The following is a 16,941-nucleotide window of genomic DNA, read 5'->3' as shown; positions in this document are numbered from 1 at the left end:
CTTATATATATATATATGTACAAGAATATAGAGTAAATAAAGTTTATTGATTTAGATATTATAAATATGTAACAAAAAGAAACAAAAAGTACAAAACAATAGCATAAAACTGACATTTGAAAGTAAATATAAGTAAATAGAATGGAGAGAGACTTTGACCGAGCAATAAATATTTAAAGTAGAAATGACAGATGTGGTCATAAGCTACCTGAGCAGAAGCCGGCCTGCAATTGGTCCAAGTTGATCACATGGCCTTGAACTTGCAATCGTCATATTATTAACATAGAGTAGAAGAGCAGCCTGTTGTCTGTTTTGCCTGCTGCTATCATCTCGTTTTTTTCTTCTTGCCTTTCAAACCACGCTTTCGCTGTGGTGCAGTTAGTTACATAGAGTTTACGACGACTTCTAAACACTTTACATGGACCGATACGCACGTTAACTCCGGCCTTTTATTTATTTATTGGCAGTCAACTCATATTTCGCGGGGTAAATTTTTTTTTACGAACCCCTTCGGTGAATTAAGGAGAAAAATTGATTTTTGGGGATTTGACAAATAATTTAGTTCAAACCACGGAATATTTTGCTGGTGGCTGCTTTGATAGAAAGAAAGTATAAAGGAGAAAAGGAAAAAGTTTGAAAAGAATTATTTTCCCCCTTTATTGAAGAAGTGCGCTGAAAGTTAAAAGACGTAAAGTCGTCCGAGAAAACCGGGTTTAGTGTTAGAAAGTAGAAAACTATCAAAATGAGCGATAACATGCAGGATACTTGTGAAAAATTGAAATTACATCCCCGACTTTGTCACTTGATAAAATGGAAAGATTTCAATGGTTATGGATTTAACTTGCATGCTGAAAAAGGCAAAGCTGGTCAGTTTATCGGAAAAGTGGATGAAGGTTCTCCAGCCGAAGCTGCTTTTCTCTATCAAGGAGACCGAATAATCGAGGTGAACGGGGTGAATATTGGCAATGAGAATCACCAACAGGTAGTCCAGAGGATCAAAGCTGGTGGAGAAGAGACCAGATTATTAGTTGTCGACACTGAAACGGATATCCATTTCAAGACCCAGAAAACTGTGGTACGTGGAGAAATGCCCGAAGTTGCATATTGTAAAACCCCCGACAAACATGGGTTTGCTAGCCCGATTCTGAACTACAACCAAACTGTGGGTAAGCTTCTCAATAACTTTTCATAATTAGTTTTATTACTTTCATTCTTTTTTTTTTCCTTAAAATATTTTATTTACAAAAGTTAATTAGTAAAAGCGGAGGTGTTTGTTGTTTGTAAACCTGACTGTTTCCTGTAAGTTGGGGAACTGAAGCGCACAACAAATAATGTCTCCTGTTTCTGGTGGTCCTTAAAGCTGAAAGTGACGAGTCGTGGGACTTTTTAAATGTTAAAGAAATTTAGCAAATTATTATCTTGTATACACAGTCTTATGTACACGCACACAGTCTAAAGACACGCGCACTCGTATGTGTGTGTGTGTTTATATAGTCTTGTGTATATGTACACGCATACACACACAGGTTGTGTACACATTCTTACATATATATATATATAAATATATAAATATACGCACACATATTTGTGTGCAGGAAAAGCTGGTCAAAGGTGCGGCAAGGGAAAGCTATGCGATTATCTATTTTGTGTTCTATCTAAAGAACATAGCTCACATTATTAATACTACTACTACTACTACTACTACTACTACTACCTTCTCACACAAATGAGATAAGCAGGCACGAGTCAAAAACAGTAGCATATAGAAGGGAATTAAAAAAAAGGGTATTTATATATATAAACCCTGAGAAGTTGTTTAACAAAGAACTGTACGAGTTGTTCTACATGGTTAACCCGTTTTAAAGTTTTTCAGAACTACTCTAACTCTGCTAATTTCTAACTTCTAAGTCTGTTATCTAATAAATATATATATATATTATGTATGTATATATTAAACTTTACCCCCTGTATGTATATAAACTATTACATATATATCTCTGGAGGGTGTATATTAACTAAGAACATTCGACAAGATAACGGGCTATTTAAGATACCCCCCCCCCACACACACACAACCTGAACCAGCTTGAATGTTGTTACCTTGTCAGTAAAGCTTTCTTTCTCGAGTTTTCAAGTTTTGTACTAATGTTATTCAAGAAAACATTCTTTGCCACGACAGCAGTATTAAGGGAGATGTATGAACATGTGAATGAATGAGCGCGCACATATCTCTAGACATACACGCTTCTATATGTGTTGTTAAACTAATATATGTATATATATATATATATATTATTTCATTAAGATCCATCTATTTACTATTGTTTGTTCTTACCCGGTTTTTAAGGGACGCTTTACAGAAATCCCCTCTCCTCGGGTTTTTTCTTCTCATATCTCCACATAACACACACACACACACACACCGCAAGTTTCTAAGACATGTTTTTATGTTGGTAAAATCAAACAAACACTGGGGGCTGTTGTGCAGTTGTTTCTTGGCTGCTACTGCTTCACCTTTCCGCGACGACATGAAATTATTTTATAAGAAATATTCAGAGGATAATAGAAGCATTAATTGGTGACAAAACTTCCTTTTGATAAACTCCTTCGCCTCCCACCACGTTATTACTCAGGTTAAAAACATTTGTCCTCCTACAAACCGACCTCCCTCACGTTTCTGTTAAGTTTGGACTCTTTAAATGCACCTTATTGACGACCGAGGGCGAATAGTTGAGTCTGGTGCGCCTCCCTTTGTGTGTGTGTGTGTGTGTGCTTGCGAATAAACGCTTTCGCGTATATGTGTGTAAACGTGCGTGTTTATATATATGTGTGTGTGTGTGTGTATAACGCGTGTATATTGTGTGTATACTCATGAATGTCTATACATCAGCGCGTGAATATATTCGTGTGTATATAAATGGTTAAACTTTTTGATATTTTGTCTTCATAATCGATATGAAGTATCTGAATACGCACACACACACATTCTCGCACACATGCATACATACATTCTCTCTCACACACACACACACACACACACACACACACACACACACACACACACATTCTCACACAGATGCATAAATACATTCTCACACACACACACACACACACACACAAACATTCTCACGCACACACATGCATACATTCATACACACACACACACACACACACACACACACACACATGCATACATTCTCACACATACACATACATACATTCTCACACACACACATACATACATTCTCACACATGTATACAATAAAAAAGGTTAAAGATAAATTTGAACTTTGTTTACCTGTATACTTTCTGCCATTTTAATTATCTATATATGTTTTCTTGTGATAAATTTTGAAAAACAAAAGAAAAACAGAACTCCCTAAATTTTCAACTATTTAGCTTGTTTCTAGGGGTCTGTAAATATAGACATTTTAACGATCATTTTTCTATTGACAAAATAAAAAGTAGCAAAGACTGAACTTCTATATCCGTATGTTATATTTAAAATACAAGCTAATATTTATAACCTTTCCTTTTTTTTAAACCAGGAAGGAACTTAGACTCTATAAACTGTTTGGTGTATCTGGGAATACATTTTCCTTTGTGTATTTGACAGATTTCATGATTATTCTAGACTAGATGTGTGCATTTGCTGCTTATTTTAACCGTTCGATATTTCTTTTGTTTCTTCAATAATTTTCTTTAAAACTTTCCGTAATTCTTCTACCCATTTCTTCCAGTTTTTCTAGCTTTGCTAAAAACACGGTTTATATATAATTCAATTGCTTTTGTTTGGTGCCAAACTACGTATGTAGCTTGTGTAACAATAAACGCGCTATATATCTATATATATATATATATATAGATATAGATATATAGGGCAGGGAATCGTCAATTAGTAATAAAATTAATAAACAACAATTTTGCCGAGTAGTTCAGTATGAAAAAACCTCTATCGGTAAAACCGTTTATAATCATAAATACACAGGGATTAGCATTGAGCTGCTTCTCCAACATACTGAGAATTCAGAAATAGCAGTCAAAGAACTACTGATTCCAAACTACAAATTTTTTCTGTACCGTTAGAGAAAAAAATTGTCGTTTGGAATCAGTTCTTTGACTGCTATTTCTGAATTCTCAGTATGTTGCAGAAGCAGCTCCTGCTAATCCCTGTATATTTATGATTTTATATATATATATATATATATATATATATATATATATATATAGTTTATGGTTTTTTTAGACCGAATTATAAAAATTTTACTTTAAACTGAAGTACTCAATACTTCTGAAGTGTACGTATTTATACTTTTACAACAGGAGTGAATAGTGACTTCGAAGTTTCGACTTGCCTATTTATATAATACAGGATAAAAGCGATAAGCAGTAATGTGTATAAATATAAACTTGTTACCAGTTCAATTATGCTTCAGGCATATTTGAACCCGTGTGTGTATATATATATATATATATATGTGTGTGTGTGTGTGTGTGTGTTTATGTATATTTAAGAGGTTTCATAAAACGTATGGTGAGTGTTAATAAGTCACTTCTCATTGTGGGCGGTGCGAGTAAAAGAAATTAAAGCAGTTATAAAACGGATCCACTTCACATAGCACAGATTGTCAAGTAGCAACGTGAATGAGCGCCTTCAAAGTCAAAATATATTCGTAACTTTGTAGCTTTTAAGCTTCGATTTTTTATTATTGGTACAGATTGAACTTGTCTGGCTAGTTTTATGTAAAGTTTCTTGCGAATAATATTTTATTTTTTGCGTGTTTGAAGAAAAAAAAATCCTATCGTTATAATTAATTTCTTCGTTGAAAAGGAGAAAAAATAACAAACAGAATTTACTGTGAAAATGAATTTTTTTACAATTAATAGTTTATGCACGAATATGTCACGTTTTCAGTTTTTTTTTTCTGTTGTGTGAATTTTGGGGTTTTCCATTTAGTAAAGCATATGGTTTCTAGTGAGATAGTATTTAACTTCCGGTATGTTAGGGGCCAGTATTTAAAGATCCTTATGAATGACACACATTACAACTTAGGCATGCTCAGAGGAGGAGGGAGTAAAAAACAAGGGTTTTTTGTAGCTTTTTTTGCTAAGGGCTCTCTGACATACCTCGTTGCTCCTCCGTCCCCGCTCAGCTCAGGAATTTTTTGTTAAAATATTTCGTCTTTAGTCAGTTGATACCTTGCTAAATTTTCATTTACGTTAGCATATGTTTAAGATAGATAACTGCCTACCTCCCACCGCACTATACTTTAAACAGAAAAACAAACAAAACAACCTGAAGGAAAATTAACGAACAGGCTAATACCAGCTATTTAGCACAGCCGAATCCCAAGTCATAGTCTTCGGTGATGAGAATTTCCTCTTGGTGCTGATTTAAAACTACACACACCACATTGTTAGAGGTTTTTTTTATATCGCTACCATCCACCCCCTCATTATCATCATCATCACCACTACATTTGTTTATATGGTTGCCAATGACATCTCCGTCTCTCTCTCTTTCTCTCTCTCTTTCTCTCTCTCTTTCTCTCTCTCTCTCTCTCTCTCTCTCTCTCTCTCTCTCTCTCTCCCCACCTTATTTTAATGACCCTCTTAAGTACAGGACACACTCTAATGTTGCTAGAAATGTTTTGCTCTCACCCTAATTGTTAATATTTCTGTTGTCAGTGGACTGAGATGGGAAGGTTAGCCTAGCGAGTGCCGAAAGAGCGGAGCAATGGAATTAAAGTTCAGAGTTCGTATCTCACCGATGCGACTATGTATTTTATTTATTATTGCAAGGATCGATACAAATAAATACCAGTAGCCGTAATATTTTCGATATTTTATTTTTATTTTCCTTATTTATCCAGCATATGTGGAAATAGTGAAAATATATTCAAATACAAAAGTTCTCCCCACCAATTAACACGATTACGTATTATATATGCAGTAAATAAAAATAACAGGATATAGAAACGTATACGTAAAACGAAACTAAGCAGGCAAAAATAAAACACATTTGTGATTATTTTAAATATATTTTAAAAATAAAATACTTTAATTTCTCTAAATGCACAAGATCAGGGAATAAATCCTATCGATGCGTAGTCATGAATTTGAATAAAATTGTGCGTGCGTATTAAAACTATAATGAAAGCAAATTAACTACAGCGTATAATTTTTATCTGTACTTAATTTATAAATAATGAAGTTATCTGTATCAATGAATTTTTATCTCGGATGGTGCGTACGTGCGATTCTTATTAGTACTTTGTAACTTTTCGGTTCAAGGGGTCATTTGTCTTACTTCATTTGCTGTGGTTTCCATCCTCATTAAATGAACAATCGGACGTCGTATTCGACGGGAGACTCCACCATACCCTACTCTAATGTTAATTAGTATAGTCTCATTTGAGTGCTCTTAGATCACGTCTTCCTAAGGGATTTGTTTCGAATCCCTATTTTAAATCTCTTTGTTAATCTATACTATAATTAATGATACAACTGCGAAACAACATTATTTTAGTCGATGTATGGAACAATGTCTTATATTCTTGTTTTAATTTCTCACTCTTTATCAATATGCCTTTTCTCGTTTGATTTTTTTTTCATTGCCCTCCCCACCCTTTTTTGTCTGAATTTCTACTGTTCTAACCGGCTGGTGTAATCTCCGATCAGCGGACTTCCAGATTAGCCATTCCTATCTCGTAGAGAAGGAAAAAAAATGAGGAATTGAGTGGTTGTTTCCTCCCGTGAAAGAATTTTTTTGTCTAAAGTATAAATTTTTTTAACATTTTGTCCCCCTCCCCTCAAATTCCGTTCCCTTTTTCAGGTAAATGTTTGTTACACCCGTCTGACGAGGTTGTCTTGTTTAGAAAAACAAAACTTTTTTTGTATAATCGTGTATTTGTATATTTTTTAGAAGGTAAAAATGTGTAATTTAAAGCTGACGCCGTATCGATATTAAATTAATTCCCGATTCATTAATTCTCCCAAGGTATGTTGACAATTTAGTAATTTCTGACCCGACAAAAGCCAAAACATTTTAAGCTATAAAACTTCCCAACTTTAGGGTATAAACGGAGTAGGAGTTAATAAATGTATTCCAAGAGAATTCTTGTTACCTTTTATGGAGATGTGAAATATCTGTTTTAGGTGTGTACTATTGTTAACCATCATATAATGGGTAACTTTAGAAGTGTATTTTTACCATCATGGGTAATATTAGGAATATTATAACATACATGCAATAAATTATCAAATTTGGATCTTTTTTAAAACGGGGGCCACATTTTTCATTAACGAGACACTTGGAACACTGGTAGAATGCGTCATATAAAACATCTTTTTCTCTTAGTCTTCTTAAAAAAAAAAAAAGAAATCCATAAATTATTCCATGTTAAAGTTGTATTTCTGTAATTTCAACCAATCACTGACGTCCATTCAGCCGATATACATTAAGTGCCGACTACATAAACAAACGATTCTGAAATAATTAACCCTAGGGTTAGGGTTAAAGCAAATTTAAAATGAAAAAAGCAAATAAAACGAAGAATCGTTTGTTTATGTAGTCGGCACTTAATGTATATCGGCTGAGTGGACGTCAGTGATTGGTTGAAATTATCGAAATAAGACAATTTTTTACATGAAATAAATTCGAATACAAAAATATTTTTCTGTTCTATAACACAAAATAGATAAGTATACGAAGTTTGAAAGTCATTCGGTACCAAAAACACTACGTAAAACATTAATGAAAAATGTGGCCCCCGTTTTAAAAAAGATCCTCAAATTTCTTGGTGCTTATACGAACTGACGTGAATGTTAATTTTCAAAAAAAAAAAAAAAAAAAATTACATCGTCATCATTTAACGTCCATTTTCCATGTTGGTATGGGTTGGATAGTTTGACAGGAGATGGCAAGGCTGAAGTGGCACTAGGTTCCAATTGTCTGTTTTGGCATGGTTTCTATGGTTGGATGCCCTTCCTAATGCCAACTACCAACACCCGTACTTTATATGTGGCACCAGCCTGGAACATGACACCAAATGAAGGAAAAGTTCAAAACGTTTTTCAAAACGAAACTAGCGTTTTTCTATGCGCTTGAAATTCATGTGCGTTTGAACTAAACTTTTTCAGATTAAAATATACTCTCACATCGAGTGAAATCTCTTCTTTGCCATGTCTCTGCCTGCCTGCCTGTCTGTCATATAACCACTCTCACAGGTTTTATGCATTAATATATGGTAGAACTATGCAATGTATTTTTATCCTCGTTAAAAAGTCATTTTAGTGACAGCTTACCATTAAATTTGAAATAAAATTGTTTAGGAAGGAACTAAGTGTTTCTAGATGTAATTTTAGATTTATTCATCTCAATTATTACCTTTTACCTTCCTCTCTTAATGTTACGTAAAAGAAATGGAAACACTGGTTCTTTTAATGATTTCAATATTTGGAAATACTTTCTAACATGAAAAAAAATAAGACTTGTCCCTTAAAATCCCTCTCCTGTGTGTGTGGAGGGGACTATTTAAAGCACAAGGAATTAGGTGTACATTCAAGACTTTATAAAAGATTATACAGCTGTTCTTTCACACATCATTTAACGTCCACTTTTCCATGTTTGCATGGGTCAGACGGAATTTGTTGAGGCAGATTTCCTTTGGTTGGATGCCCTTCTTGCTGCCAACCCTTACCTGTTTCCAAGCAGGGTAATACTTTCACAGGAGGTTAGAAACAATGTCACTTGTACAACAGTCATGCTTGTTTACAACCATCACATGGTCTAAACTAGGATTGACACACACTCACACACACCTGTGCAGGGCAGGCTTCTTTCAGTTTCTCTTTACCAAATCCACTTGCAAGGCTTTGGTCAGCCGGGGTTATAGTGGAAGACACCTGTCCCGGGTACCTTGCAGTGGGACTGAATCCAAGACTATATGAGCTTCTCAATCTCACAGACCTGCTTCATAGCCAGGCCTGCACCTCTATTTTTTTTATCGTATTTGAGTACTAAATATCTTTATTGAACAAATGAGATCAAAAAAGAAAGCCACCAGCATGGTTTCGCAAAAGTTCATTACACTTTCTTCAACTCTTCTCCATAAACATTGTACTGAATCCTTCTGAGAGTTGCAGTTGACTTGGAACTCTCAATCTGTTTCCTTTTATCTTCCAGTGACCAGTTAGCTTTGTCCATCCAATGCAGTTATCCCTCACTTCCAGTGTAGGATGTCAATGGATATATTCAGTAACACTGATTCTATTCAATTTAGTTTAAATGCTTAAAACTTCTAAAAAAGTTTAAAATGTTGGGTAAATGAAAAAAAAAAAACTTTAATTAGTAATACAAATATAGGTGTACACATTCCTTTATTCTGCTACTTATTTCAGTCATGAGACTGTGGCCATGCTGGGGCACCACCTTAAAGAATTTTAGTCAAATAAATCAACCCAATTCTTTTTTTTTTTTTTTTTTTTTCAAGCCTGGTATTTATTCTATCAATCTCTTTTGCTGAAGAACTGCAATAGCGACCATGTTATTTCTTTTTAGCTTTAAGTTCAAAACCTGTCAAGGACAGCTTTAATCTCCTCTTTCTGTGGGTTCATAAAAGCAATGCCAGTCCAAGAACTGGACTTTCTTCCATCAAGTATATCCACCCACCAACAAAATCTGTATGCTTTGTGCTTTATATCAGAAATCTTGATCAAAATTGCTGGCCTTGTGCCAAAATGTGGAACCAGTGTTTAGAATGAATGAAATTCTTACAGCTGAGTTTTCTGCAAGTGATACTGTGTAACACTGGGAATTGAACCAATGCTTTTCTTTCCTCTCTGCAGATTTCTTCTTTCTTTCTTCATTGTGTGCATCTCTTATTTCAGTCAATGGATTGTGGTCATGCTGGGGCACTTCCTTGCATGGTTTAGCCAAACAAATCACCCTCAGTACTTTTAAATGTTATTTTGTTGGTCTCTTGCTGAATTGCTAAGTTACAGGGACATAAACGAAGCAACACTGGTTGTCAAGTCGTGTGTGGACATGCATGGACACACACACAACACACACACACACCCTCTTTCCTTCTTTCTCTCTCTCTCTCGCTCCCTCTTTCTCACATGTATATATATATATCATCATCATCATCATATATATATATAATGTATAATACAAGTTTCTGCACAATTTCCATCTACCAAATTCATTCACAAGGCATCTGTTGGTCTGATTCTATGACAGAAGGCACTTGCCCAAGGTACTGCACAATGGGACTGAACCCCAAACCCCACAGATGCTGGGGATTCACCACAGTTTTATGCATGTCAGGGTACTAAAATAATGTGCTTCATTAAATCATTTACTAAATTAATTCCTAACTTGATACATCTGTGATCATTGTTAGCAGTTATTCAGATTAAGCCTGGCACCCACCTCAAGTCCCATCCCTTGCTCCTTGGGTGCCTTTTAGCAGAGGCTGCTTTCTTGTTGCCATTTAGCTCATTTCTTTGATCTGAGCCATGGTTTCCTTCTTTCTCCTGACCAACTTTAGGATTTCACAAAGCTCATTCACATTCTTCCTCCAAGCCGTAACCCTTCTGATACCAATCCACTTGAGACTACTCCGCTAATTCTCTGGTGTGAGTTCAATTCCAGGCAGTGACCTGAATGATGATAATAATAATAATAATAATATCAAAAAATACCTTAGGAATGAGAACCCAGGTTCGAAATTTCCCCAAGACACCTAATGAAGGCTGGAGGGTACATCAGCCGAAATGTTGTATTAGCAACAAACAAGATGAGGACAAATGTAAATAATGTAATGTGAAATTTCTTGTTTTAAAGTGATCTAAACTAAAATCTGCCATCAAAATTTCATGTTAATGTTCGAAACACCAGCTTTAATAATGACAAAATTAATTATCTAACCGATTTCATTTTCAAAATTTATACAAATGCAGTGCATAGAATATTTCCATAAAAATATAGTACCCAAGGGGTTTTGGCCAACATTGGCTCAGGCCATTCCCAACTTAATATCACCACCTGATCTTTTAATTTCTCTCGTACTGTATATTAATATTGGTTTCAAATTTTAGCACAAGGCCAATAATTTTGGGGGAGGGGACTAGTTGATTACATCAACCTCAGTGTGTAATTGGCACTTAATTTATCACCCTGCTGAAAGGCTGAAAACCAAAACTGACCTTGATGAAATTTGAACTCGGAACATGAAGTCAGACGCTTAGCAGCCTTTCGTTTGGCATGGTAACGATTGTCAGATGGCTGCCATAGTAATAATATTAATAATAGTAATAATCCTTTCTACTATAGGCACAAGGCCTGAAATTTGGGGGAAGGGATTAAGTCAATCACATTGACCCCCCAGTACTCAACTGGTACTTAATTTACTGACCCTGAAAGGATAAAAGGCAAAGTCGATGACCTCAGCAGAATTTGAACTCAGAACCTAGCGACGGGCAAAATACCGCTAATCATTTCGTCTGGTATGCTGACAATTCTGCCAGCTCACTGCCATAATAATGATAATGATAATGATAATGATAATATTAATATTAATAATAATAATAATATTAATAATAATAATAATAATATTAATATTAATAATAATATTAATAATAATATTAATATTAATAATAATATTAATAATAATAATAATAATTGAATTTATTTTGCATTTGGTTTGTTTGTAGAGTACAAGAAGCCTTTCCTTTCTTAAAACTAAATTGATCTATACAGTTCTATATTTAAGAGATGAGAAATTAGGTACATTATTTACATTTGACGGATATTTGTCCTCATCTTGTTTGTTGTTAAAACAACATTTCGGCTGATATACCTTCCAGCTGTCATTAGATGTCTTGGGGAAATTTCAAACCTGGGTTCTCATTCCTAAGGTATTCTTCGATATTATTATTATTCAGGTCACTGCCTGGAATCGAACTCGGGATCTTGGGGTTAGTCACCTGCTCTCTTAACCACTACGCCATATGCCCATGGGCATATGTAAATTGATCTCATTCTGAATAACTTCTTTTAAAAACATTGGGACTATTTTATTCTTTTACTTGACTGCAGCCATGCTGGAGCACCACCTTTAGTTAAAGAAATTGACTCCTAGACTTATTCTTTGTAAGCCTAGTACTGATTCTAGTGGTCTCTTTTGCCGAACCATTAAGTTTCGGGGACATAAACACATCGGTTGTCAAGCAATAGTGGGAAGAGAAAACGCACGCGCGCGCGCGCGACTGCCTTCTTTCAATTTCTGTCTACCAAATCCACTCACCGAGGCTGTAGTAGAAGTCACTTACACAAGGTGCCATTTAGTGGGCCTGAACCTGGAGCCATGTGGTTGGGAAGCAAGCTTCTTACCACACAGCTACTTCTGTGCCATGTTAACGATATAATTATTAAATCTAAAACAGAAGTGAGAGAAATATAAAGCTTACTAAACATAGGTGTTTTTTTTTCTTTCTAACTACAGTCCATAGTTTAATAACTACAGTAGATGGTATGTCACAGTCAACTTGTGAAAGTTTTGTGTACCTATTCATTTCTCTAACTTTGAGTAGTTATTATATATGCAGGCCAGCAGTAGTAGTAGTGATAGTAGTAGCAGTTTTAATAGAAGTGTATCATGTAAACGAAAGATTATAAACGTGTTGCAGATAATTTACTTACTAAATGTAATGTTAAAAGGAGAAAAAAATTTTAATCTGCCTTTATTCAATTTTGAAATTTTTTTTCTAATTTGGGAACATCACTTTACATTTTGTAGGTAAATCTTTTTATTTAGAACGAAATACTTTCCTTCTTACCTGGTACTATTCAGGTCAAACTGTCAGTTATGTAAGCTTCCTTCTGTCTAGGGATTGAGGCAATATGACAAAGGTTGTTCTAGTAGATTGTATTATATTGTGTGTTTGAAAATATTTCACCATTGCTAAACGTAAAAACATGGTCAGAAAAATCAATATTGCTTAGCAATCATCTGTCCGCAGTTGTTGTGGTGATTAATTTGTAGCTTGCATGTTGATGATGACTGCAGGGGGGGGGGCCTGGTCAGTGAGGCAATTAGAAATGGTAACAGTTCTGGGGATTGTTAGGAATTGAGGCAAGGAGAAAAAAGCAGGCGTACTGGACAGAGATGGTAAATAACTTGTTAGTTGGGAAGGTCAGGAAATGTTGAGAGAAGACGGTGGTGGTTATATTTATTTGTGGTTTTTAGTTGTGTATTAATGAATGGTGTGGCAATCAAATAGCTTGTTCTTAGCTGTAGTTTAGAATGATTGTGTAAATAATGGCCCTGAGAACTGATGGTTACCTCCTGGTTTTGCAGAAGTTACTTAGTTTTGGGATACCATATCTGTAATAAAGTAGTTGGTATCAACAGCTTAGTGTGGCTTGGTTGTTGCAAGTGTTTATGACGAATAGACAGTCCTAATAGTCGTCCCCCACTGTCTGTCAATGTTGTAATAACAACCTGTCAGATGTCATATTTGTGAGGAGATTGAAAGGAAGTCAAATGTGCCACATTAATATCAAGGTATATGACTTTAATGGAATTACAATTGAAAACATGGGGAGGTGGTTAACCATGTTTTTTCTTTTGTTAATGAAGAGGTTTGATATTAAGATAATTTCTAATTGGATTTCCTTCACTAACTCCAGGTTCATTGACCTAGGTATCTTTTGTTAGTTTCTATTTAATCAACTCAAGACATTTTTTTTTGATAACATCACTTTGAGCTGAACCAGGTCTTTTTTCTTTGTCTTCTAACATGACTATCATTTCTCCTTCAAAATTCTATTTTTGTTTTTTTAAAAGAAAAATCCCTTTACCCTTAAGATTTTTGCAACATTAAAAATTAAAATCCTGTTTTTGTTGTGTCCAGCATTTAAATTCCATTTTCCATGCTGATATGTAGTGGATGATAGTTTAACAGGAACTGGCAAGCCAGAGTGCTGCATCAGGCTCCAGTTGTCTGTTTTGGCATAACTTATATGGTTGGAGGCCCTTCCTAACTAACACCAACCACTTTACAGAGTTTACTGAATGGTTTTAGGTGGCATGTGCGCCTTTTGGGTGGCACCGACACGGGCGCCTTTTGGGTGGCACCGACACGGGCGCCTTTTGGGTGGCACCGACACGGGCGCCTTTTGGGTGGCACCGACACGGGCGCCTTTTGGGTGGCACCGACACGGGCGCCTTTTGGGTGGCACCGACACGGGCGCCTTTTGGGTGGCACCGACACGGGCGCCTTTTGGGTGGCACCGACACGGGCGCCTTTTGGGTGGCACCGACACGGGCGCCTTTTGGGTGGCACCGGCACGGGCGCCTTTTGGGTGGCACCGGCACGGGCGCTCTTTGGGTGGCACCGGCACGGGTGCTTTTTGGGTTGCACCACTTGAAAATCATTATGCCAATCCTCTTTCCCTAGAATCATTAAGAAAAAATTTATCCCTTAGGTACCCCCCTCCCAAATAACTGAACTCACTAAAGATTGTGAGGTCAACTGGTTTGTTGCATTCATTTGAATGAGAGCCAGAATTTCTGAAAGTTTCTCGAGTCACAAAATCTAAACTGGTTTCATGAGAAGTGTTCCATAGTTAGCGTCAATAGTTCTGACTAGGATTCAGTCATTGACAATTGGTCCAGCTACTTAGCTGCCTTTTTTTTAAATTTTCTCCCTTTTAATGAGTTTATTGTTTCAGCATTAGATAATCTTTAGGCTTTTTTTAGGATAGTTCATGTTTGTTGTTTTGTTAATGTGATGTAATATTAGTGTGATTTTCATAATTGTTTTGAATCTTAAACTATAACTTGTTCGACTTGTTTTATAAGAAACAAAAATATTTCCAAAAGTATGTTATATCTTCATTATTGTCTTTTATTTATTTATATACTGCAGACATAGCTATGTAGTTGAGAAGTTTACTTCTTAATCACATGGCTTTGGGTTCAATCCCATTGCATGACACCTTTTGGCAAGTGTCTTCTATATCCCAAGCTGGCCAAATCTTTGTTACTGGATTTGGTAGAAAAAAACTGAAAGAAGCCTCTGTGTGTGTGTGTGTGTGTGTGTGTGTGTGTGTGTGTGTGTGTGTGTGTTTCTCCTTGCCTTGACATTGCATGTCCTACAGGGAGTGTCATTAATTTCTGATATTCTGTGAAAAGGCATCCGGCCATAGGGAAATATCTTACTTAGAAATGGGTATGGTTGGTGACAGGAAGAGCATCCAGCTGTAGAAAATCTGCCTCAATAAAATCTGCCCAACCCATGTAAGCATAGAAAAGTGGATGTTAAAACGATGACAGCTCTCTGTCATTAACATACAAAATAGTTATTAAATTACTTTGTAATGGCAGCATTGTTCATGTCTGCATATGCTAATTCCATATGTAGACAAGTTACTTAACTTTGGTTTATCTGATTCTATTTCTATAGAGAAACCTGTCTTCATTCAGCATCTATTTTCGTTGTTTTGGGTTCATATCACTGTGCTGCATCTTGGGCAAGTGTTTTTTAAAGTTCTGGGTCTACCAAAACCTGAATTTAGATGACAAAAACTGAAAAAAGCCCATTGTACATGATTTGCTTAAATGTGCATGTACATGTGCATTTGTGCATGTGTGTGCATGTTTCATTTGCATTTTAGGAAAGTTGTGAGTGATTGCATTGTCAGTTCTGTCACCAAATCATTTGTTCACTCCTTCGATGACATGTCGGGTGCTTTTCTTTTATGTGGCACCAACATCAGCTTCCAACAGTAATACTTTTTACATGATTGTCAATCACAAGGAATTAGTGCAAAATTTTAGGAATGTTGACTTTTAATGCTCTGTTTTAGTTCCTTTGAGTCTCTGTCTATGAATAAGATAAATTTTGATCTGAGTTCATACTGTTGTATAACAGACATTAACAAATTAGTAATCTTCAAATTTTCAATGTGACTGGTTTTTTTGCAATTGCATGATTTTGGGTTCAATCTCACTGCATGGCACTTTGGGCAACTCTTTTCTATAGCTCTGGACTGACGAAAGCCTTGTGGGTAAATTTGGTAAACATACTGTGGAAGCCTATTGTATGTATGTGTGTCTTGTCCCTCCCACCCATCATTTGATAAGTGGTGTTGGTTTATGTCCCTTTTGCTTTGTGGTTTGGCAAAAGAGACTGGTAGAATATGTACCAAACTTTAAAAAAAAAAGTACCAGAGTAGATTTCTTTGACTAAATCTCAAGGTGGTGCTCCAGCATGGTCACAGTCTGAAACAACTAAAAGAAGAAAAAAATGTAATTATGAAACTGAATCCTTGGAAATTTAGATAGCTGATTTTTGTCCTCTTTGAACTAAACACGCCTGATAAAAACCAATATTTTTGTTCTAAATTTAGAATTTCTTTATCTGAGAAGTTCTGGTTAATGAAGAAAATGGTGCCAAGCATTGCAAGAAATGGTAATGCATTGCCACAAGGAACAACCAATCCAGGCTAAAGGAATATGAACCACAGCAATTAAGACATCAGATAAGATCTGATATTTCTGTGATGTAATTGGCACTGACTGGTAACGGGGCCAAGAATATGTCACCAGTGGCTGTATGATGTCTGGAAGGTGTTTAACAGTTGTTCACAAAGAGTCTGACTTTTTACTTTTTTAAAAAAATTTATTACAAACAGCTCTGTAATAATACTGGCCAGTATATATAAGTACCTATGCTGGCTGGGGTGATTTCTCCATTTTCACTATACGTTGATTTGTGAGAGAAAGAGTTAACATAAAAAGTGCAAGATGACTGCATAGCAGGCAGTCAGTGAGTGAATGCCACACACATACACACCCCTCGTGGAGATGTGGAGAGGGTGTGTGTGTGTGTGTATGAATTTCCACATATTGAGAATAAATTTCGTTT

The 16,941-nt window shown here is 35.7% G+C and overlaps 1 protein-coding gene across 1 annotated transcript in view; it reads left to right on the top strand.

Annotated features, from left to right (window-relative positions):
• Positions 1-271: 271 nt before the first annotated feature.
• LOC106879293 (uncharacterized) overlaps positions 272-16,941 on the top strand; it is a 66,220-nt gene continuing 49,550 nt past the window's right edge. Inside the window, exon 1 of the mRNA XM_014928795.3 lies at positions 272-1,166. Within this exon, the coding sequence (XP_014784281.1) occupies positions 743-1,166 (424 nt within the window). The 5' untranslated portion in view covers positions 272-742. The remainder of the gene's footprint in view (positions 1,167-16,941) is intronic.

Source organism: Octopus bimaculoides, chromosome 6, assembly GCF_046866305.1.
Source record: "Octopus bimaculoides isolate indiv1 chromosome 6, ASM4686630v1, whole genome shotgun sequence".
Classification (NCBI taxonomy): Eukaryota; Metazoa; Mollusca; class Cephalopoda; order Octopoda; family Octopodidae; genus Octopus; species Octopus bimaculoides.
The sequence above is the reverse complement of the archived record's forward strand: the minus strand, read 5'-3'. Positions and strand labels throughout refer to the sequence as shown.